At 37.8% G+C, this 24,535-nt stretch overlaps 1 protein-coding gene across 1 annotated transcript in view; it reads right to left on the minus strand.

Annotated features, from left to right (window-relative positions):
- SLC13A1 (solute carrier family 13 member 1) overlaps positions 1–24,535 on the minus strand; it is a 91,017-nt gene that overhangs the window by 14,680 nt on the left and 51,802 nt on the right. The window contains exons 7-10 of the mRNA XM_003261261.3: positions 23,563–23,714; positions 5,778–5,897; positions 753–851; positions 217–318 (exon numbers count right to left, since the gene is read on the minus strand). Of these exons, the coding sequence (XP_003261309.2) occupies positions 217–318; positions 753–851; positions 5,778–5,897; positions 23,563–23,714 (473 nt within the window). The remainder of the gene's footprint in view (positions 1–216; positions 319–752; positions 852–5,777; positions 5,898–23,562; positions 23,715–24,535) is intronic.

A 24,535-nucleotide genomic window follows, 5' to 3' on the forward strand; every position in this document is an offset into this window, starting at 1 on the left:
AGTAACAGAGTAAGTAGTATGGTTATTCTTTCTGTGCTCTTATCCTAGATTTCATTCCTTATAATTTTTTTCCTGAAAAGATTAGAATTTAAAATATCTTTTCAAGGGAAAGAAAGAAAAATATCTCATCCAATCTTTCAGAATTACAGGAACCACATAGGAGAGAAGCAGAGTATAAAACAGGAAGGGCTGACAAACATAACGTGCAAAGCTTACTCTGAAAAAAGTGCAGACCAACCAGGAACAAATCCAGGATCTCGACTAAACCATAGCAAAGCCATTATAATGAAGAGGACCAAGGTCACAATTTCTTGATACCTGTGGAAAAATTCCAACGGCATCACTTCTTATTTTCTCAGTCGGGACATTTGTAGAAACTCCTTGAGCTATTGTCAGGAATGATCTCAGCAGAACACTAAACACTATAAGAACTAGATGTGTCAATAATTTGAGAGCATCAGTGCAGTTTGAAAAAGCCCTTACTCCTCTTTGGGGTCTCTCAGCTTCTTTTCATTTTACCTGGCAAATTTTAGTTAGACAGGGTATGTGTTTTATCATGTTGAGTTATAGTCTATAATCTCCATAGTTTAGCAAATTTGGGGCCCTAATCAAGTGTTGTAAGTATCTTGCAAGCAAGTATGTGCTTGTTTGCTTTTCAACAGCTACTTGCAGTGTAAACAGCATTTCTCGCTCTCCTCTCTCTCTCTGTCTCCGTGTGTGTGTGTGTGTGTGTGTGTGTGTGTGTGTCTTACCTTATTGGCCCAAGCTTTTGGTATTCTTGCTTAATCACCTCAGCACAAGCTTTTTGTTGGACTGTTTTGGTTTTGCCACATTTGAACATCTCCTTAAAACTGCAAAGAATAATTAAGCCTGTTTAAGCAAGAAATTCTTTTACTACCACCTCCCTGTAAGGAATATATTTTTGCAAAACGTCATCATCTTCATGCAATAGGAATCTCCCTTCATGCAATATGAATCTCCCTGTTAATAACAGACATCTGTGCTTTTCACCTCTACCTTCACCTCCTTTTTTGAATGTCTTCTGTCTTTTCTGTTTTTGCGTGGTTTGCTCACTTTTTCATGTTCAATTTTCATTGCATATTTTCCATGACATTCTTTACCAATCTCTTCCTTTTTCCAAGTTATTTTGTACCATTGGAATTTTGCCATGTGCCACTTATCTCTAACTAACATTTTATTACGTACTGGATCTTATATATTTAAAATGTATTTATTGTGTATCTTCGTTGTTAATTGTTCCACGCGTGTAAGTTTCAGCCCACTAGTTAAATTATTTGAGGGCAGGGACAGTGAGGTGGTCATAGATGTTTTCTTTGGCCTTCTATCTCTGAACACTGCTACCTCTGAATATACACAGTAAATACTTGACCCATCAATCCAATAGTACCTTTGGCAAATGTATGAGACAGTTGAGGTCAGATCCATCAATTTTCACAAAGTATGCTAAACTTGAGTTTTACACTAGTGCAGGGACTGATCATGGTCAGAGACTAAACTAAGCCTAGTCTTAGAAGTAAAATAAACTCACCATAAATATCGTTTGACCCAGCAATCCCATTACTTGGTATATACCAAAAGGAATATAAATCATTCTGTTATAATGATACATGCATGCGTATGTTCACTGCAGCAATATTCACAATAGCAAAGACACGGAATCAACCCAAATTCCCATCAGTGGTAGACTGGATAAAGAAAATGTGGTACATATACACTATGGAATACTATGCAGCCAAAACAAGAAATAAGATCATGTCCTTTGCAGGTACATGGATGGAGCTGGAAGTCATTATCCTCAGCAAACTAACACAGTAACAGAAAGCCAAACACCAAATGTTCTCACTCATAAGTGGGAGCTGAACAAGGAGAACACATGGGAGAAGAACAACACACACTGGGGCCTGTCAGGGGTGTGGAGGGAGGGAGAGCATCAAGATAAATAGGTAATGCATGTGGGGCTTAATACCTAGGTGATGGGCTGACAAGTGCAACAAACCATCATGGCACACGTTTGCCTATGTAACAAACCTGCATATCCTGCACATGTACATGGAAGTTAAGATAAAATTTAAAAAAGAAGTAAAACTCTATTACATTTTTTTCTTTAAGTTTCTTTACTCATATGTCCTAATGGCACCCACAACATAATCTTCCTGTTTATTTCCAATAGTAACTGCCACTTTTTATTGTTTTCAGCTGCTGGTTTTAGTGACCTCCTTCCTCACTAATTTTCTGTCTTGAAGTCCAGTGTCTTCAAAACTGAACAGTTTTTGTGAAATACTGTTCTAGATGTAGACTTTTAAGAAAATTCCTCCAGAGGAAGCACTAAATGAGAAAATGGCTAGATTCTTATGGATTATCTCTTGGAATGTTTATGAGTAGCTCAGTTAGTTTACATTTTGTGTCAGTATAGACAGAAAGGACATTTTCTTCTGTAAAGTATCCGGTGGGGCAAGCCTATACATTCATAATCACCCTCATGCATACACCTCAATGCCTGAATATGAGTGAATGGACAGTGCTACATTTATGATCAATCAGGAAATAATTGCTTTTTACAATCTCAGTTAAATTACTGACTAGTGCCAGTCTCAAACTTTTACCCCTTGTCATGACATAAATACTACTAAGAAACTACTTAATGCGCCACCTAGAGAGCAATCTGTAGAAGAGAAAATCATAGTAAAGAAGGAGATAAGTCTCCTTAGAAACAATTTTCCACCCAGTACATTGCATATGTAGTTTATCATTTTGGTTGCAGACAATAAATAGTTAAGTCGAAAGCCAAATTGGCATTGCTACAAATGAAGGTTAATGCCTTCACAAAGGAACTGACAAAGCCTATGACAATGCATCAAACTCTCCATTTAAATAAATTCAATGGCACTGACAGATGAGCTCCTCTTCTCAGGTATGTTGGGGTCATTTATAATGGGTGAGTTAACTGTGTTAATAGCCAACATGCTAATCAGAATGTATGCTAGTTTGCCAGGGGAGTGGCTGATAATTTCCATCTGTGAGTCTAAAATCTCTGGAGGTAAACACCTTGGCAGACAGAAAAGGACACTGAAAAATTAGCTGGAGCATGAATCTGTGCAGTGTCTAACAGATAGTGAACACCAAGGGAAATGTTTAAACATACCACTGATCATAATTTACAGACTTTGCCTAGTGTATGCACTTCATGGGATTTTTTTTCCTCATCGAGAGCACATTTCAATATATTTGCCTTTTATCTTCTTAATTTCTCCTTTTTAAATGGTATGCCATTTTAAAATAATGACAGTGGTTGGATATATATTTTATAAAGTCTAAATGTAGCAATGAAGAACCTGTGACTCTTTTGACTTGGGATTGCCATCTCCTGTATCCTGCATTGCTACCTGCACAATTGAGTAGTCCCCAAAGGCTTGGATTTCCTGAAAGGGGCATTTAGTATGCAGCTGGACTCTCCCCATTGACGCCCACCTGCTGAAGTCAGTGACATTTTACACATTTGCTTCAGCAGGAGGACTGCCACATGCTGCTCCCACAATCTGAATAGAATTATTTTTTTAATCATCAGTACCATCTTCTCACTACTAACAAAACCATGGCAGTTCTGGAGAAAAAGCAGAAAGAGCAATCAAGAGGGGAGAATGTCAGTCCTCATATTACTAGGCATGGAAACCATGGCCACAGGCATGGAACCACATCTGATTTCAGCGTTTTTCTTTTCTTTTCTTTTGAGACAGACTTTTGCTCTTGTCATACAGGCTGGAGTGCAATGGTGCGATCTCGGCTCACTGCAACCTCCGCCTCCCAGGTTCAAGCGATTCTCCTGCCTCAGCCTCCTGAGTAGCTGGGATTACAGGCACCTGCCATCACGCCCAGCTAATTTTTGTATTTTTAGTAGAGAACGGGGTTTCACCACGTTGGCCAGGCTGGTCTCTAACTGCTGACCTCAGGAGATTCATTCCCCTGGCCTCCTAAAGCATTTCGCTTTTCAAAGGAAGTACACATAGCTGGCTTCAGTCTCTCTGGTTTGGTGAATAACATGCTGTTTTATTCATAGGTCCTTGAAATTTTTTAAATAAAACTCCACAAAAATACATTTGAGCTATTTTGTTTTTTCAGGAAAAAAATACTCAAGATTTGATATACAGCGACTTCACCTTTCTTTTAGGAGTATTGTTAAATGAGTAGAAATTACAGGCTGCATTTTAGATTTTGCTCTGGAGTCCTTCATAATTTTAAATGCTGGTTGTCATCTAAGTCATGTAACTCATTGGTACTTATGAACTACCAGCTTTGATCCCAGCCAAGATTATATGTTGAAGTGTCTTTGAATGCATTTTTTGACATTTTAGTGGCATCAGTCGGTCTTTATTGGTCAACATTTTTTTTTTACTTTGACTTTTATGTGTTCAACTTAGGCCCAGATGTGTTAGAATTACAGCCTTGGAAGGGATCTTACTGATTTTCTGGGTAAATTCTATCATCTTACAATTGAAGACACTGAGACTGAGAATGGGTCTGGACTTGCAATGATCCCTTATCTGGCCTCTGAGAAGCCACAGTTTTATTCCTGGTTTAGTAATTCCTAAAGCAATATTCTTTCCACAGAGAATATCCTCAGATCTTTATTGTACTTGGTATATTGAAAAGGATGTCAATTTTGGTGCTAGCATGATGCAGGAAGCCCTATATGTCACAGTGTAAGTTGCTTGATAACCCAAGGAAATCTCCACATTAAACCAAGTGGAGGGGCAAACCTTAAAATTCCCCTTTAACAAGTTGGACATCAGATTGAGTTATTTATGCCCTTCAATATCTTATCACCTTAGGACTCAAGTGACACTTAGATGATTTGCTTTCTAATCTTTATTATTTATTTATTTATTTATTTATTTGAGACAGAGTCTCGCCCTATCATCCAGGCTGGAGTGCAATGGCGAGATCTCGGCTCACTGCAACCTCTGCCTCCCGGGTTCAAGTGATTCTCCTGCCTCAGCCTCCTGAGTAGCTGGGACTACCCACCACACCTGGCTATTTTTTGTTTTTTTTTTTTTAGTAGAGGTGGGGTTTCACCATGTTGACCAGGCTGGTGTCGATATCCTGACCACGTGATCCAACCGCCTTGGTCTCCCAAAGTGCTGGGATTACAGGTGTGAGCCACTGTGCCTGGCCCTAATCTTTATTTTTATTTATTTTATTTTTTGAGACAGTTCTCTGTCACCCAGGCTGTAGTGCAGTGGTGTGATCTCAGCTCACTGCAACCTCCAACCCACAAGCTCAAGCAATCCTTCCACCTCAGCCTCTTGAGTAGCTGGGACCAGAGGTGCACACCACCATGCCTGGATGGTCCTTTTAGGGGGGAGGTTTTTTTGTTTGTTTGTTTGTTTGTTTTTTGGTTTTTTGTTTATTTGTTTTTGGTAGAGACAGGGTTTCGCCATGTTGTCCAGGCTGGTCTTGAACTCAGAGAGGATTGTACAAGCAATCCTCCCACCTTGGCCTTTCAAAGTGCTGGGATTATAGGCATGAGCCACCGCATCTGGCCCCTTTCTAATCTTTAATTAACTGTTCCACAGCTAATATTATTTAAATGAGATTCAGGCTTATCCTTAAAATATGTATTTGTGTGTATTAATTTTGTGATCAACAAAAATGCAGAAAGGTAGCCTGCATGGCATAGGGGAAAGAGCATCGTATAAGAAGCTAACAACTGGGAACCTAGACACCTTTATTTAGCCTATTAACATGAAATATTTACTTACTTGAATCCTAGGAAAAGCCACTGAAGCCAGATCCAGGATAAGAGTAGAATGATAAGAGCAGCCGGGAAGGAAAACGTAAACCATGATCCAAAGTTGAGGCAATGACAGTCAGGATAGCGTCTGTGTGAAAACATGGAGATGTGTTCAGGGAAGGAGAGAAAGGTGGAATCCTTTCTGATTGTCACAGGGAGGCAGTACTCCACCTCTTTCCTGTGTTGCTGTCCAAGAAGGAAGTCCTGGAATATACTCAGCATTAAGTAGAGTACTTTTACCCCTTGTCTCCTGTCTTGATTCTGGAACTGCATAATTATTGCTGCATCCCATATAAGCAAGAGTGGATATGTTTTGATTTTTGTTCTCTATATTTAATCTTTAAGGAAGTGCTTGTGGAAAAAACCCAGTGCAGTGCTTGGTACTCATTAAATGCACAAGAAATGGGTGTTCATGAGGTGTGTGCATTTTGTTGTCACTACTCAAATCATCAGTATACGAACAAGGAGAGACACATAAGCAGAATTGGGAACGGGTGAAAATTGATGGGACTGAATATCTGTTCCCATTTCACCTTGGTGGCTGGAATTCTTGGCCCTATGAAAGGACTCTGATACAGCCCAGGTCATCTCCCATGGCTGTTTTCCCCTCTGTTTCTTCTACCCCAAAGCATAGCAACTATCGAACCAGGTATATTGTAGCTCTTTCTTCCTAGAACCAGGTGGTGCTTTGGAGCACAGTCAAATGGAATAACTGATCCAGATAAAAATAATTAAAAGTTCTGAAGAAATCAACAACTTTTCTTTTTTATCTTACCTAGTTATTTTCAACTTTTAAACTCACATAATAACTCAACAACAACAACATAAGATCAGACACTAGCACAGTTTCTTTGGTAACCTCACATTCATTGTTCTAAAATGTCCAATACCAAATAAATTCTTATATAGTCATTTATTTTATAACTATGGAGAAACAATAGGAAATTTGAGAAACAGTTGTCTTTACTTTTTTTCTAAAAGCAATAACACAAAGATAAATTTGAAAATCTGAAAAACAAAGATATACAGAAGTAATAAAAACATCGTTAACATATTTTAATATGTTTGAAGTCATAAAATATGTAGAACTTTATAGAAATATATATTTGCAATTTTTTTCTATTTTAATCATACTTTGTACTTCGTCATTTAAAAATCATATAAGTAATAAAATATTTCATGTTATATCTATGTAGCAAATTTATACACTTTAGAGTGTTTCTTTTTCTACTTTAAGATGGTTCCTAATAATAATGGGCCCTCAAAACTCTAGATTTCTAAGGTTTTCTATGATTTTCTTTGAGCTTATGAAAAGTTACTAATCTCCCTAGGCCCTAGAATTATCTTTAGCAATTGGAGGATAATTTTTATCTACCTTGAAGGGATCCAAAGATTAGCTTATATATTTATGCAATTAGAAAGTGACAAATGATAATTAAAGATGTTAGAAAATTTGCAGTGTGATGAATGGAAAAATGCTTTATCACATCCATGAGGCTCTGTTGAAAACTGTTCATTTTTGGAAAATGTTTGTTGTCTCCAATTGGAAAATAAAGTAACAGGGGAAAAGCTGATCCCATTAGCATTAGACTTGGATTACAGGATGACCTATGTTATTCTGTACAACCTAATGACACTCAGAAATGCTGCTTGGATTAGGTTTAGACCCATGTCCTCAAGCCTAATTTCACTTTTCACCATCTGTGGCTCATATCTTGAAATCAGTATGCAGAGCTCTCTCTACCCACTGGAGAGAATCCTGCAAAATGTATTTGACTGAAGATGGGCTTTTCAGACTTTTTGCCTGGAGGAATAGTTTCTTTAGAAAAATGAAAGCCCGAAAAAGTTAAACTTCGTTGTTTTGTTTTGTTTAGTTTAATAGTATGGAAGTATATAAACAACCACATGGGACTATGCCTCTATAATCATAACCTTTACCCTTATACCTAGAGTGAATATTTTGAATAAATGAAGAAATATATGGCATACTCTAAGGATTTTCTTTTGCTGTGATGTTCCTTTTCCCACTCTTTCTTATGTCCTGCAAGTGAAGAGACTTCAAACATGCATCTGAAGCAAATACAGATTTCTTCTATCATGAACTATGCTAAGAGATTTAATTCTGATGAAATCCTTTTCTTTTACCTAACACTGTTTGGTATCTACCAAGTGCCAGGTGCTCTCCAAGCTACTGGGGACATAGTGGTGAATGAGATTGACCCGGTCCGGGCTCTCATGAAGTTTATGTTGAAGTGGGGCACACAGGCAATAAACAGGTAAACATATAACAAAATAGGAAATAAAACAGAATAATGTAATAAAAAGTGATTGGGGAAGGGGGAAATTTTACATAATGTCATCGGAGAAGGTAACATTTTAGATGAGACCTAAATAGCAAGAAGGAGCCAGTCATGTGAATAACTGGGAAACAGCATTCCAGACAGAGGAAATAGCAATTACAAAGTCCTTGAGTTAGGAATGAGTTTGTCACACTTGTGGAGAGACAGGAAGCCACTGTGGCTGTGGGTAGTGAGTGAAGGTGAGTGTGACACGACAGAAGTAGTCAATAGAGATCAGATCATATATAACCTTGTAGCCAGTCCAAAAGAAAGCGGATTTTATTACAAATGCAATGAGGACTAATTGGAACGTAGTAAGTTAGTAACGTGACATGATCTAATTAGTAATTGACATAAAACAGATTGGCTCCTGGATGTATTCTCAGGATTGAAGGCAACAAGAGTGGAAACAGGGTGTGATGTTCAGGATGTGGTAGACAGGGTTCCAAGATATGCCCCAAATTCCTGCCTCCTGGTGTACATGCCTTGTACGATCTCCTCTTCTGTGTGGATAGAATCTGTGAATATGATGAGATATCACTCCTGTGATTAGGTTGCATAGTGAAAAAAGTGAAGGGATTTTGCTTAGGTAATCAAAGTCCCTATCAATTGAAACTGAGTTAATCAAAAGCACGAACTATCCTGGGTAGGCCTAACTTAACCAGGTGAGCCCTTAAAAGAGAGCTTCCTGCTGGCCTGAAGAAGCAAACATCCTGTTGTCAGAGGAAGGGGCCCTGCAGCAAGGGCCTGAAGGCAGCCTTTAGAAGCTGAGAGTGACCCCATGCCAACAGCCAGCAAGAAAATGGACACCTCAGTAATTAAACTGCAAGGAACCAAATTCTACTGACAACGTCAATGAGCTTGGAGGAATACCCTGAGCCCCTATCTAGGTTACAGGCCCAGTTGCCACCCTGCTGTCAGCCTGGTAAGATCCTGAGCAGGAACCCAGCTAACCTTTGCCGGGAGTCTTTTTTAAAAAAACTCTTAAAATTTTTAATTTTTGTGGGTACTTAGTTGGTATATATATGTTTGGGGTACATGAGATGTTTTGATAACAGGCATTCAATGTGTAATAATCATATCATAGAAATGGGGTTATCCATCCCCTCAAGCATTTATCCTTTATATTACAAACAATACAATTATACTCTTTTAGTTATTTTTAAATGTACAATTAAATTATTATTAACTATAGTCACCCTGTTGTTCTATCAAATACTAGGTCTTATTCATTCTTTCTGCCAATTTTGTACCCATTAACCATCCCCACTTTTCAGCCCACACCCTATTATCCTTCCCAGTCTTTGGTCACCATTCTTCTACTGTCTATCACCATTGTTCATTTGTTTTGATTTTAGATCCCACAAATCAGTGAGAACATGTAATGTCTTTCTGTACCTGGTTTATTTCACTTAACATACTGACTTCCACTTCCATTTATGTTGTTGCAAATGACAGGATCTCATTCTTTTTTATGGCTAAACAGTATTCCATTGTGTATGTGTACCACATTTTCTTCATCCATCCGTTGATGGGCACTTAGGTTGCATCCAATCGTGGCTGTTATTAATATACACAACATTGCAACAAACATGGGAGTGCAGATATGCCTTCCAAATACTGATTTTCTTTCTTTTGGGTATATACCCTGCAGTGGGATTGCTGAATCACATGGTAGCTTTATTTTAGTTTTTGAGGAACTTCCAAAATGTTCTCCATAGTGGTTGTACTAATAATTTACATTCCTACCAACAGTGTATGAGGGTTTCCTTTTCTCTACATCCCCGCCAGCATTTGTTATTGCCTGTCTTTTGGATAAAAGTCATTTTACCTGGGGTGAGATGATATCTCTTTGTAGTTTTGATTTACATTTCTCTGATGATCAATGATGTTGAATGCCTTTTCATATGCCTGTTTGCCATTTGTATGTCTTCTTTTGAGAAATATCCAAATATTTTGCCCATTTTTAATTGTATTATTAGATTTTTCCATATAGAGTTGTTTGAGCTCCTTATATATTTTGGTTATTAATACTTTGTTAGATGGAAAACTTGCAAATATTTTCTCTCATTCCATGGATTATCTATTCATGTTGTTGATTGTTTCCTTTGCTGTGCAGAAGCTTATTAACTTGATGTGATGCTATTTGTCCATTTTTGCTTTGGTTGCCTGGGCTTGTGGGGTATTATTCAAGAAATTTTTGCCCAGACCTATGTAGTGGAGAGTTTAACCAATGTTTTCTTGTAGCAGTTTCATAGTTTGAGGTCTTAGGCTTAAGTGTTTAATTTATTTTGATTTCATTTTTGTTTATGGCAAGAAATAAGGGCCTAGTTTTATTCTTCTGCATATGGATATCCAGAGTTCCCAGCACCATTTATGGAAAAGACTGCCTTTTCCCCAGTGTATATTCTTGACACCTTTGTTGAAAATGAGTTCACTATAGGTGTATGGATTTGCTTCTGGATTCTCTATTCTGTTCCACTGGTCTATGTGTCTGTTTTTATACCAGTGCTATGCTGTCTTGATTACTATAGCTCTGCAGTGTAATTAGAAGTCATGTAATGTGATTCTTACAGTTTTGATCTTTTTGCTAAAGATAGCTTTGGCTATTCTGGTTCTTTTGTGGTTCCATATAAATTTTAAGATTTTTTTTTCTATTTCTGTGAAGAATGTCATTGGCATTTTCATAGGGATTGCCTTGAATCTGTAGATTGCTTTGAGTAGTATGAACCTTTTAATAATATTGATTCTTATCCATGAACATGCAATATCTTTACATTTTTGGTGTCCTATTCAATTATTTCATCCATGTTTTATAGTTTATATTACAGAGACCTATCACTTCTTTCATTAAATTAATTCTTAGGTACTTAGTTTTATTTGTGGCCATCATAAATGCAATTACTTTTTTGATTTCTTTTTCTGATTATTCAATGTTGGTATATACAAATGCTACTGATTTTTGTTTGCTGATTTTATATCCTGCAACTTTACTGAATTTATCAGTTCTAACAGTTTTTTGGTGGAGTCTTTAATTTTTTCCAAATATAAGATCATATCATCTGCAAACAAGGATACTTTGACTTTTTTCTTTCCAATTGGGGTGCCTTTTCAACTTTCTCTTGTCTGATTGCTCTAGCTAGAACTTCCAGTACTATGTTGAATAACAGTGTTGAAAGTGGGCATCATTTTCATGCTGCAGATCTTAGAGAAGGACCTTTTGGTTTTTTACCCATTCAGTATAATACTAGCTGTGGGTCTGTTGTCTGTCGTATACTGCTTCTTTTAAAAAAAAAAAAAAAAGTTAAGGTATTTTCCTTCTTTACAAATTTTTTGAGGGTTTTATTGTGCAGGGATGTTGAATTTTATGAAATGCTTTTTCAGCATAAATTAAAATGATCATATAGTTTTGGTCCTTCATTTTGTTGTTATGATGTATTATTACATTCATTTATTTGCATCTGTTGACACCTTTGCAACCTAGGGATAAATGCCATTTGATCATGATGAATGATCTTTTTAATGTGTTTGTTGAATTCAGTTTGTTAGTATTTTGTTGAGGATTTTTGCATCAATATTCATAGGGGATATTTCTCTTTGTTTATGTGTCTTTGGTTTTGGTACCAAGGTAACACTGGACTCATAGCGTTTGAAAGTATTCCCTCCTATATTTTTGGAATAGTTTGAGTAGGATTGATATTATTTCTCCTTTAAATATTTGGAAGGATTCAGCAGTGAAGCCATTGGGTCCCAGGTTTTTCTTTACTGGAAGAATTTTATTATGGCTTCCATCTCATTACTTGTTATTAGTTTGTTCGGGTTTTGGATTTCCTCATGGTTCAATCTTGGTAGACTGTACATGTCTAGGAATTTGTCCATTTCTTCTAGGTTTTCTAATTTAGTGGCCTATAGCTGCTCATAGTCACTACTAATGATCCTTTGAATTTCTGCAGTATCAGCTATAATTACTCCTTTTTCATCTCTGATTTTACATATTTGGATCTTTTGCTTTCTTAGTCTGGCTAAAGATTTGCCAATTTTGTTTAACTTTTTTAAAAAACAACTTTTTGTTTTCGTTGATTTTTTTTGGTATCGTTTTCTTTATTTCAATTTAACTTAATTCTACTTTGATATTTTCTTCTACTAACTTTGGGTTTGGTTTGCTCTTGCTTTTCTCATTCTTTAACATGCATCGTTAGGTTATTTGAAGTTTTTCTTTTTTTTTTTTCTAATGTAGGCACTTAGAGCTATAAACTTCCCTCTTGGTACTGTTTTTGCTGTATTCCATAGATTTTGATATGCTGTGTTTCCATTAACATTTGTTTCAAAAAATTTTTCAATTTCCTTGTGAATTTCTTTATTGACCCAGTGGTCATTCAGCAGCATATTGTTTAATTTCCATGTGCTTTTATAGTTTCCAAAATTCCTCTTGTATTTGATTATTAGCTTTATTCTTTGTGGTTAGAGAAGATGTTTGATATTGTTTCAATCATTTGAATGTTTTAAGACTCCTTTTGTGACCTAACATATGGTCTATACTTGAGAATGGTCCATGTGCTGAGGAAAAGAATGTGTATATTGCAGCCATTTGATGAAATGTTCTGTAAATATCTATTAGATCCATTTGGCCTATAGTGCAGATTAAGTCCAATGTTTCTTTGTTGATTTTCCGTTTGGAAGGTCCATCTCATGCTGAAGGTGGGGTGTTGAAGTCTTTAGCTATTATCGTATTGAGGTCTCTTTCTCTCTCTCCCTCTCTCTCTAGCTCTAATAATGTCTGCTTTATATATCTGGGAGCTCCCATGTTTGTTGCATATATATTTACAACTGTTATACACTCTTGCTGGATTGACTCCTTTATCATTATATAGTGACCTTCTTTGTCTCTTCTTATACTTTTTGTCATGAAATCTATTTTGCCTGATATGACTATAGTGACTCCTGCTCCTTTTTGGTTTCAATTGTCATGGTATATCTTTTTCTATCTCTTTATTTTCAGTGAACTATGTCATTATTGGGTAAGTGTGTTTCTTGTAGGCAACTGTCCAATAGATCTTGTGTTTTATCCATGTAACTACTCTATGTCTTTGGATTGGAGAGTTTAGTCCACTAACATTCAATGTTACTATTGATAAGTAAGGACTTACTCTTACCATTTTGTTATTTATTTTCTGGTTGTTTTGTGGTCTTTTCTTCCTTTTATCTCTACTTCTTTCAATAAAAGGAAGCTTTTAGTGAAGGTGAGTTTCTCTAGTGATATGGTTTAGTTTCTTGCTTTTTATTTTTTACGTATAGGGTGAGGCTTGATGTTCTAATGTACTATGGCTCAGCTAGCACTCAAACCACAAGACATAGTCTTTCCCACTCTCCCACCCCTTTCCAAAGGCAGTGAAAGCTCACCCTGTGTCCACTGCCACCACAGATCCATGGGGAGCATTGCCAAACTACCACTGATGTTCCCTTAAGGTCCGAGGGCTCTTCAGTCAGATTGTGTGAATACTGCCTGGCCTGGGACTCACCTTTCAGGGCAGAGGACTTCCCCTCCTTCCCAGGACAGGTCCATAAATGCCATCCAAGAGCCAAGTCAAGGAATCAGAGACCTTAAGAATCTGCATGGTGCTCTACACCCCTGTGGCCAAGCTGGCACCTAAAGTGTAAGCCGAAGTCCTCTTTACTTTTCCCTCTGCTTTTGTTAAGCAGGAGTCTCAACCCATAGCCACCACAGCTAAGAATGCACTGATTCTCACCTGAAGCCAGCAACTCTTAGAGTCTCTAGAGTCTCACCCAAAGCCCTTGATATACTTCCTGAGTCTTGCCTTCAGGGGCCAATAACTTTTTTTTTTTTTTTATGGAGTCTCACTCTGTTGCCCAGGCTGGAGTGCAGTGGCATGATCTTGGCTCATCACAACCTCCGCCTCCCAAATTCAAGCGATTCTCCTGCCTCAGCCTCCCAAGTAGCTGGGACTACAGATATGTGCCACCATGCCCGGCTAATTTTTGTATTTTTAAGTAAAGATGAGGTTTCACTATGTTGGCCAGGCTGGTTTTGAGCTCTTGACCTCATGATCCGCCCGCCTCGGCCCCCCAAAGTGTTGGGATTACAGTCGTGAGCCACCGTACCCAGCTGACAAAGAGCTCTTTAGTTAGCAGGTGATGCAACCTCCCAGGCTGGGTCTTTTTCTTCAAAACAACAGATTTCATTCTGGCCTAGGGTGTGTCTAGAAATGTCATCCTAAAGCTAGAGCCTGGAAAGGGGGCCAGTGCCCTAACTTGCTGTGGCTGAGCTGGTATCCAAGATGCAAGACAAAGTCCTCTCCACTCTTCCCTCTCCTCTCCTCTTCTCGAGCAGTAGGAAGGAGTCTTTTTTTGGAGCTGCAATCCGTGCAACCTGGAGTTAGCGAAGAGGGGATGTCAGGACTCCCTTAGCTGCCCTGTCTTTTGTCCCAGTAGACTACATTCCCCCCACACAAGTCCTCTGGCTCTAGGCACAGTTCAGCACTAGAAGATGCCTAGGAGTTGTAGTTTTTGTGCCCTAGACTTCCTTTCAGGTTTATTTTTGGCCCCAGAACATTTTAGCACGTGGTGGTGAGGGTGGCGGGAAGTCAAGTTCCAACTGCTGGGATGGGCACTTCTTCTCTGGCTACATCTGGTTTAAATACTCCCTTGGTGTGTGGGTGTCTGCTGAGTTTGGTCCTGTTTTTCTTTCTGCTATGACGGGGCAGCATTGATTTCAGTGCCTCACAATTGCTGGGCTCCTCCTTATCCCACAGCACAAGAATGCCCTCTGCAACATGCTGCCACTGCCAGGGAATGAGGGAGGGGCAGCATCTGTGATTTTACACTGTTTTCTCTACCTCTTCAGTGCCTCTTTCAATGATATGAAATTAGAAGGAGCTACTGTGAGTGCTCACCTGACTTTTGGTCCTTATCAAGGTGCTTTTCTGTATGTAGATAGATGTTAAATTGGTGTCCTTGCATGGGGTACTATCCATGGAGCCCTCTATTCCACCATCTTGCTCTGCCCCTTTCTTCCTAACTGTTGACCCACAAAAATAATGAGATAATAAATGTGTGCTGTTTTAAGCCACTAAGTTGGTTGCCATTTGTAAGGTAGCACTAGAAGAGAAATGCACAGGGAAACCTATTAGAAGATAAAGTCCCTCGGAAGTAGGGTAGAGTGGAGTAGATTTTAGTTTACATGTGAAGATAAACAGAAGGCAATGGATTTTAGATATATTTGGAATAAAACCTAGGAAATGGAGAAAAGATGTCATATGTTGAAATGGCGAAGTCTGAGGGGAGGTCGGATTGACAGGAGGGCAGGGGAGAGGTGGCAGATCAAGCATGCTGTTTTGGGATGTGATGATTTGAGATGTCCCTCAGTTTTTGAAGTGGTCATGTTGGAATGCGGCTGGATAAATAAGTCTGAAATTCAGAGGAGAGGGCAGGGGTAGAGATATAAAATTGGTAGTTATCAGCACATAGGTGGTATTACAAACATAGAAATGGGTCTGATAATTTAAGGAGTAATGGAGATTTAGAAGAGAAACTGGAAGTGCTTCTCTTGGGGCACTGTAAGTTTTAGAGGTTAGGTAGAAATGAGCAGATGAGCTAAGCACTTTTAATTTTATCAAAAATCCTGTGAAGAAAGCATTAAATTTTTATTTTACACAGGAAGAAACTGAGTCTTAGGGGGCTAAGTGGATTGCTCAAAGTCAGATTGTGTAGTCAAACTGGATTTTTAACCCAGGAGGAGTTTAAAACACAACTTTTGTTCATTAAACCATTATATCCTCAATTTTAGCTCCCAGATAAAAAGAGAAAATGCCATATATATTACAAAACATCCATAGGCTGGAGTACAAACTTTATGTTTTCTTGGCATTTTAAAACAACTGTAGAAATGATGCCCCATAACACAGAGATGTGCTTTGACCTAAAGCACATTTATGCATCAAGGCTGACTCTTAGGAAGAGTCATTGTCACTGTATGTAACTTATATGTTATATGCAACTTATGCCCCACTGCAAAACAAATAACTTTAATACCCTTGAAATACTCAGAACATAGCTTCAAAAGAATGAATGTAGTCTCGGAAATTTATAACCTTGGAACAAATTTTAGGCATTAAGTGTCATAGTATGCTACTATAGATACTATAATTGCACACCAATTATAGACCTTTTGACTGATGACAGTTTTGATTATCTCTGAGATAAAGCTACTTTTCCATTTTGTATGTGTGTACTTCCAGAGGATTTTCCTCAAAATATTAACTATTTATCATTCATGATCCAGGCTGAGATTTTTAACAGCAATGGCAAAAGTAGAGCAGTGGCAACAACAACAGCTAACATTATTGACAAGTTACTATGTGCCAGACCCTCTGCTAGAGCCACATGTGCATTATGGCATTTAATTATTTCAATAACGTTGTAAGTTCTAGTATCATCCCCATTTTACAGAAAAGGAAACTGATAGTCACAGAAGTTAAGCTAATATATGGTGGGCTTGAAATCTGAATTAAGGTCTAAGCCCAAACTCTGCCATGTCAAAGTTTCTTCCATAGTATTTACCAGAGGAATTATTACTGAGAAGTATATATTGCTCATTTCTGCAGGGAAAAATCACAGTAGTCTTTGAAAGTGGTTATTGCTAGGTAGTTATTCCTCATATGTGAGGGGGAGTGGTTCTAGCAAGCCCCGCAGTTACCACAATCCAGAAATACTCAACTCCTGAAGTCAGTATAATCCTCATGTGTATATATGAAAAGTTGGCCCTCTGTGTCTGTGGGTTCTACAGCCCTCAAATACTGTATTTTTGATCTGCGTTTGGTTGCAGATGTGGAACCTGTGGATATGGAGGACCAACAGCATTTTTTGAAACAAATCTTCATATGAGGAAACCCATGCAGTTCAAACCTGTGTTGTTTAAGGGTCAACCATAATTGGTTTATCTTCTTCCTCTTTAATTAGTGATGTAAAACACAGCAACAGTGACTGTGTTAATCATTGATAATACAGCTTTCTTCCAACCTGCTTTCTCTACCCATAGATTTCACAGCTGATACCTATAAACTAAAAAATATAATTTGGTAATCAGCAAGGTGTGAAATTTTATTTGTGATAATCTTCCTTTCTTTATCCAGTAGATCTTTTGTGTGTATGTTTAACCAATAGCTGTTGTACTTGTTTGATGAGATTGATGCATCAAAACCACTCTACCATGAAAGTAGTAATTGTCCCTAATAATATTTCCTTTCATAGGTTTGTTTTGATACTAAAAGATTATTCAGCTATTTAGATGATTCCCAAGAGTAATTAGTACTTCATTATGTCTTAATACAGTTCATCTCTACTGATGTTTATTGATCACTGATATGGTTTGGATGTTTGTTCGCTTCAAATCTCATGTTAAATTTATGATCATTAATGTTGAAAGTGGGACCTAGTGAGAGGTATTTGGGCCATGGGGGCGGATCCCTTGGTGCCCTCCCTGTGGTAGAGTTCACAGGAGATCTGCTTGTTTAAAAGAGTCTGGGACCTCTCCCCTGTGTCTCTTACTTTCTTGCCATGTGATTCCCCTTTGTCTTTGCTATGACTGGAAGCTTCCTGAGGTCCTCCCCAGAAACTGAGCAGATGTTGGTGTCATGCTTGTACAGCCTGAAGAAGCATTAGCCAAAATACACCTCTTTTCTTTATAAATTATGCAGTCTCAGGTGTTCCTTCATTGTAGCACAAAACAGTCTAACAAAATCACCTACTTGTATCCTTTATGGGCTAAAAGAAGAATAGGACAATGATTCGTTCAGCCATTACAAGCTTGTAATTTTCAAGGGTGATGGTGTAATCCTCAAAGTGCATGTGTGGATAAGACAAGCTTATGGAAGAGTAAACATAGGTTATGATTTTTAAAAGAGATGAAAATGGTGGTTAAGAAATAACAGAACAGAGCGCTAAATGGTATTGAATCCACAAAAGTACAGAAACATGCTGACAGAGTTGGCTGGTGTGGGGTCCCCCGGTTCCCTCTGCTTCCTTTCTGAGTCCTGACTGAAAATTAGAGTTCCTCTGTGTGACCCAGCCATCTGCAGGTTTTTTTCCCTGCAGGCTTGAATTCAAACTGGGGACTTGAACATTCCCAGGCACTGATAAAAGTATCTAGGTTTACTAGAAAGAAACTGGCCCTAGCCCCAAGCCAAATTCCTTAAACTCTATGCTCTGACCCCCTCACAGTGGACGCACCTATGTAGAACATTCCTTTTCTCTCATTGTTCCGCTAGAGGATTGCACTCTGTAAGTTCCCCTAATATACGCTTTGTACCAATCACTCTGGTATTTCGTTCTTCTTTCTTTGGAATCTCAATTCGCCCCATCTCAGGACTGTCTGGGCATTCCCTTGTGGAAGTTCCCTAGCTGTGGCTTTTTAGGCAACTCCAGCAAAGGCTTCAATGGAACAAAATGGCTGATTTTTCAAGAACCAGAGTAGGAAGTAATAGCTTAATTACAAGATAGTATTTATTAACAGTAGTGTTAGAAAATGTTAGTTGATGACTGGAAGAGTGTATCAGTGGAGCAAAAGGGGATAAGAATCAGGTAGAGAGCATTAAGCAAACAGGATTTTCTTTATGGAAGAGCCAATGAAAACCTAATGAATTTGTGTAATTACAACAAGAGGTGGTGGAACAAAGACTATTTCCAGAATACCCTGTTGCAAGGATTTATTAAAGCTAATGGTGAATTAATCATAGGGGAGTGTAGGAATTTAAGAATTTAGGTGCCCCAGCTACTACCAGATTCTAAGAATCAGAATGTCAGAAATATTTCATACTTTATAAATATCAGCCATCATCCTGCATGCCTCTCTTACACCACTGTACAAGCCCTGACTCATCCTCCATTTTGAAAATGGTCTTCTGGCTTTCAAAATATCATATGCTTCTGATTCTTCTCCTACCTCGATTAACTTTGCTCATCCTCTTCCTTGTCAATATTTCCTAAGAGTCTATCCATGTCTCAATTCTTTTAACTTTTTTTCCCTATGTGACCATTTTCATGCTCAAAAAATTACTATTTGCCTACAGAGAGACACTCAAATTTATAACTAACTGAAATGATGCATTTGCAAATGATTGCTGAAAATCACTTTGTGGATATGTTCTCAGTAGGTATTTAAATGTATCCAAATTCAAATTTATTAATTTCTACAGTGAACCTGCACTTTCCCATGTCTTCTCAAGAAGTTCATGGCATCACTATCTATCTGACCTTATGGACAAAAGTCCCCAGAGTCGCCCTAACCCCTCCTTACCCTTAAATCCTCATATCTAATTACTTACAACCTTCTGACTTTGCAGTGTCTTGAGTCCAAATCCTCCACAACTAGCCTAGTTCTGCCTTTCATCATTTGTTGGCACTTTGATCACAGACTCCTAATTGGTTTCCTGTCTCCAGACTCCTATAGTGCCAATCTTCATACGGCTATTCTAAACTATGTAAAACATGCACAGACTATTTCACTCCTCCCTAAAAAAACAGTTACAGACTTTTTGGTACTTTGATTTAATGAGTTATTTTCATTCATTTTCTCCATAAATGTGGTGCTTGCCTCTTTTAAGATTATTCCAAGTCATATGGACACATTTTCTGTAGCAACCAAGGTATGTGGGACACAGCTACAGCCCTCTTTTAGGAAACACCTTCTGTGATGTTTCTAGGAAGGTAACTTTTAAGGAGGCAGCCTTAAGGGTCTGGCTGGCTTTGGTTTTGGTCTTCAGTTTGCTAAACTGAACCTCAACTTTCTCAACTCTAGTAGTAGCAATAACCAACATTTATTTATTTTATTTATTTATTTATTTATTTTGAAGCAGGGTCTCCCTCTGTCACCTGGGCTGTAGTGCAGTGGTGCAATCTCAGCTTATTGCATCCTTCGCCTCCCGGGCTCAAGCCATCCCCTCACCTAAGCCTCCTGAGTAGCTAGGACTACAGGTGTGCACCACCATACCGGCTAATTTTTATATATTTTTTGTAAATGTAGGGTTTTGCTATGTTGCTCAGGCTCATCTTGAACTCCTGAACTCAAGCCATCTACCCACCTTGGCCTCCCAAAGTGCTGGGGTTACGGGTGTGAGCCACTGCACCTGGCCAACCAATGTTTATTCAGCCCATGCTTTGTCCTAGGCACTAAGTGCTACTTATTTTATGCAAAACTCAAAACAATCCTCTAAGAGAGAGATCATATTATTTTCCTCATTTGCTTGGAAAGGCAACAGGCTTTGAGAGCTTAATAATTGTCCAAAGTCACCTAGCTGGTGAATGAAAGAGCTGGGATTTGAACACAGATGTTTTAACTCCCAAGCGTAAGCTTTTAATTAAGCAAGGATATCCAGGATATAGGTACACTATAATATGTGTAAATTATCTGGCAAGGACTCAATACATCTCTCTACCTTCTCACCTATAGGTCAAAAAATAAATATTTCTATGTTTTTACATTTTAATGTTTTTCTCATATTTATGTTTTGTCTAGACAATTTGATGAAATATTCTTCCTGACAGGTTTTATTTCTTGCATTGTACAAAATAATTCAAAACTGTGCATTGCACATTGCCAGTTCTCAAGAAATGCTTATTAATTGAATGAATGAATGAAGGTCTGTTTCTATTTGTATTGAATAACTTTTAGCTTTCTCAGAATTCATTTTTTTGTTTGCTTTATGTAAAAAGGAACAAAAAATACATTTTAAATATTATTATATATACATTATATATAAAGAGATTGTATATAAAACATGATATGTATATCAAAAGAATAGAAATATAAGGCTTCGAAATACGTTATATGATTTCTTCCTCCAATAGTTTATTTGTAAGATGGCACCTTTCTCTAAACGTCAATGGTATGAAGCCATTAACTCTGAGGTTTCATGCATCCTTTGGAGCTGGGAAGGATCCAGAATGAAATTGTTCAAAAGGATCATTGGTATTACTCTAAAAGTTTACAAGTAGTACCAAGAGGAAAAGGTGGCATTATTTTAGTGGACATGTAGATAAAGAGCTATTTCTCTTCAGCTCCAAACACTGAAAAAGTATGCATACACACACACACACACACACACACACACACACACACATGCTTCTATAATATTTTCCATTGAAATTTAATACATTTCATTTTATTATTGCTTTGAGATGCTACCGCATTTTGTAGGGCCAACATTTAAGCAAAATTTTAATAAATATCTTGCTTGTTTAATACTATCAATTATATTTGTTCACATAAAGTTATTTTCCCTTCTATTCATGTATTTTGTATCATAAAAGGATTCTTTGAATTTTTTTCAGTTTGCATATAATTCCTAATATAAAGACAACCTTTTGGAGAAAAACATCATTATGTTTCAAAATATATTTTAAGCATTCTTTAAATTTAAAGGACTTTTTGGCCAAATCCCCATGATTAGGAGAAGTAGAAGATTAGATAACTAGTGAAAATAGTTACTAAAACCTTTTGCTTAAAGTGCTATAATGCTCTTAATCTGTCATTACAAATAGATTAGTGCACTCAATAAATCAAGGGAAAAGTTAAACAAAATTTGGTTGATACACTCTGCAAGATCACAAAGACCAAAACAACCTCAATATGAATTACGTTGACTGTATCAACTAATTTCATGGGAATGATGGAAACCAGCCGTTCTCTAATATCAACAAAGATAAAGCATAAGAATTTGGTCTGGATAGTAGAAAAAGAAGTTCACAGACAGGAACTAAGATGTGGAATCTCTTCCCTTGGAGAATTCATGAGAAAGGATACAAGTCATTTTCAAAAAGATGTCAGGTGCATTTCTTGTCTTGAATTAGGGGATATGTTGGATAAATCCTCACTGGTACTATGACTTTCAGAAGCCTCTCATTTATAAACCGAAAACCTTTTAAAGTTTTCTAAGTCAGTAATTGGAGTGTACATAAGGGATGTATATTCATAGAAACAATACTCTTGAAGGTCTGTGTAAGATTGATCCTAAACTCCTATACCACTGTTCTTTGAACACAAACACCCATTCTTTCTAGAATGGAGATTGACATTCTTTGAGTCTTGGATTTCTTAGAGAATCCATGCATGCACAACATTTTGCAAATAATTTCAGAAAATTCATAGAGTCTATGAATCTACTTCACAGAGAGTAGTTTTCCTGCCTCTAAACTCTAATTTTTCTGTGAACCCAAATCCTGTTCCTAGGCTTTCTCAATCCTGTTTATCTTCTTGAAATTCTGATTATTATCTGTTCTTTTAATAGAACCAGTCAGAGTGCTCATATGACACCACAGACTTTCATACTATTGTTTCAATGATACTTACATAGCGCAAAATATTTTTACATAGTTTACTTCATTGAATTCTCACAATACCCGTATGAACTGTGACTATTTTACATATGAAAAAATTAAGTCTTGGGAGAATCATGGACCTTTTTGTTGTTGTTAAATTCATAATGTGGCCGGATGCAGTGGCTCATGCCTATAATCCCAGCACTTTGGGAGGCCAAGGCAGGTGGATCACTTGAGATCAGGAGTTTGAGACCAGCCTGGCCAACATGGCAAAACCCCATGTCTACTGAAAGCACAAAAATTAGCTGGGTATTATGGTGCATGCCTGTGATCCCAGCTACTCGGGAGGCTGAGGCACGACGATCACTTGGCAAAAGTTGCAGTGAGCTGAGATCGCATCACTGTCCTCCAGCCTGGGCAACAGAGTGAGACCCTGTCTCAAAAAAATAAATAAGTAAGTAAAATAATTCACAACCTAAGTACCTGCAAGTGGAGGATTTTTTAACCCAAGTGTTCTACCTGTTGAATCCACAGATTCCCATTTCTGCAATGGATTGTCATCAGAGTTCCAAACATATTAAGAGTCATATATCTGTTTGTAGAATACTTTATTACTGACACTTACTGCAATTGTTCAATCTTTCAAATCTTTTTTGAATTCCAAAGCCAACCCTTCCATAATTAATACCTCTGTTCACCATTCATTATTTAAGTTCACATGTTGGTCCCCAAACCCTACATAAATTGTCCCAAGAAAATAATTCCTTTTCACTTTAGTTAACTATCATTTGTAGTATTATTTTCAATGAAAAATGTTTTTCCTGTTTGTTTAGAGTGGTCAGCCAAGAGTTAACTCCTCTGAGCTGACCTGGGAAATCTGTTGGCACAAGTTAATTCAGTATTCCCTGAATATTTAACTCTCAGTACAAAGGAAGGTCTGTAGATCTATAGATGTCCTGAAGGGAAACAAGGGAGAGTTAACATAACATCTCTGTACTTGGATTCTCTGAATCAGGTAAGAATAATTTTTATAATTTGTGTGCTGCCCATATGTTAAATCACCAATCCAAAAAGGTTACTTACGTATTGAAATACTCTGCAAAGATCAAGTTGGTGGAGGTACCAGTGATTGTTGTTAGTCCACCAATGGTAGAAGAGTAGGCAATGCACAAACACATAAGTTTACATGTCATGTGGCCCTTCTTTGTTCGATATTTGGTTCCCATGCCTGAGTTCTGTTCAACAACAACAAAAAAGTATCATGAGAACTGCTCTATATTTGTTATGGACTGAATGTTTGTATCCCACCACCCCCACCAATTCATATGTTGAAACCCTAACTCCTGATGTGATTGTATTTGGCAATGGGGCATTTGGAAGATACTGGGCCTTCCTTTGAGGATGTGGCCTTCGTCTGATAGGATTGTGTCCTTATAAGAGGACACATTAGAGAGCTTGATTCCTCTCTCTCTCTCTCTGCTATGGAGAAAGCCACAAGAAGTCATCTGTCTGCAATGCCAGGAGAGAGCCCTCACCAGACACTGACTCTGCCAGACCCTGATCCAGTCTTCAGAACTGTGAGAAATAAATTTTTATTGTTTAAGCCACTTAGTCTGTGGTGTTTTGTTATGGTGATATGAGCTGACTAATACAGCATTTGTCTTTCCATCAATAGAGATGTAGCAATAAAAGTATTTAAGCTGAAGCCACTGAAATATTTTAAAACCCAATTTCATTCATTTCTTCATCTTTCTTTCTTGTCTCTTACCCAACTCTTCCCCCATGTCTTTCCTTCTCACCACTGCTCCCAAAGCTTTTCATTATTTTTCTGTTGATACTGGTGGTACTCAATACTCAATAAGTCCCTGAACTTCTTTAAGAAGGGTTTCCCCACCTACACACCTTAATGGATGGTTCCCAGGGGATATTACTCCTGAAATGGAATGTTTTCAACACCATATACCTCAGCATTGAGAGATAAGTCAGTGTCCTCTTTGCTCCCACTGTCTTTTCCAGAACATTAATCCTCTACTCACACAAAAAATACATCCTTTTT

This window comes from Nomascus leucogenys, chromosome 13, assembly GCF_006542625.1.
Source record: "Nomascus leucogenys isolate Asia chromosome 13, Asia_NLE_v1, whole genome shotgun sequence".
NCBI classification, from domain to species: domain Eukaryota; kingdom Metazoa; phylum Chordata; class Mammalia; order Primates; family Hylobatidae; genus Nomascus; species Nomascus leucogenys.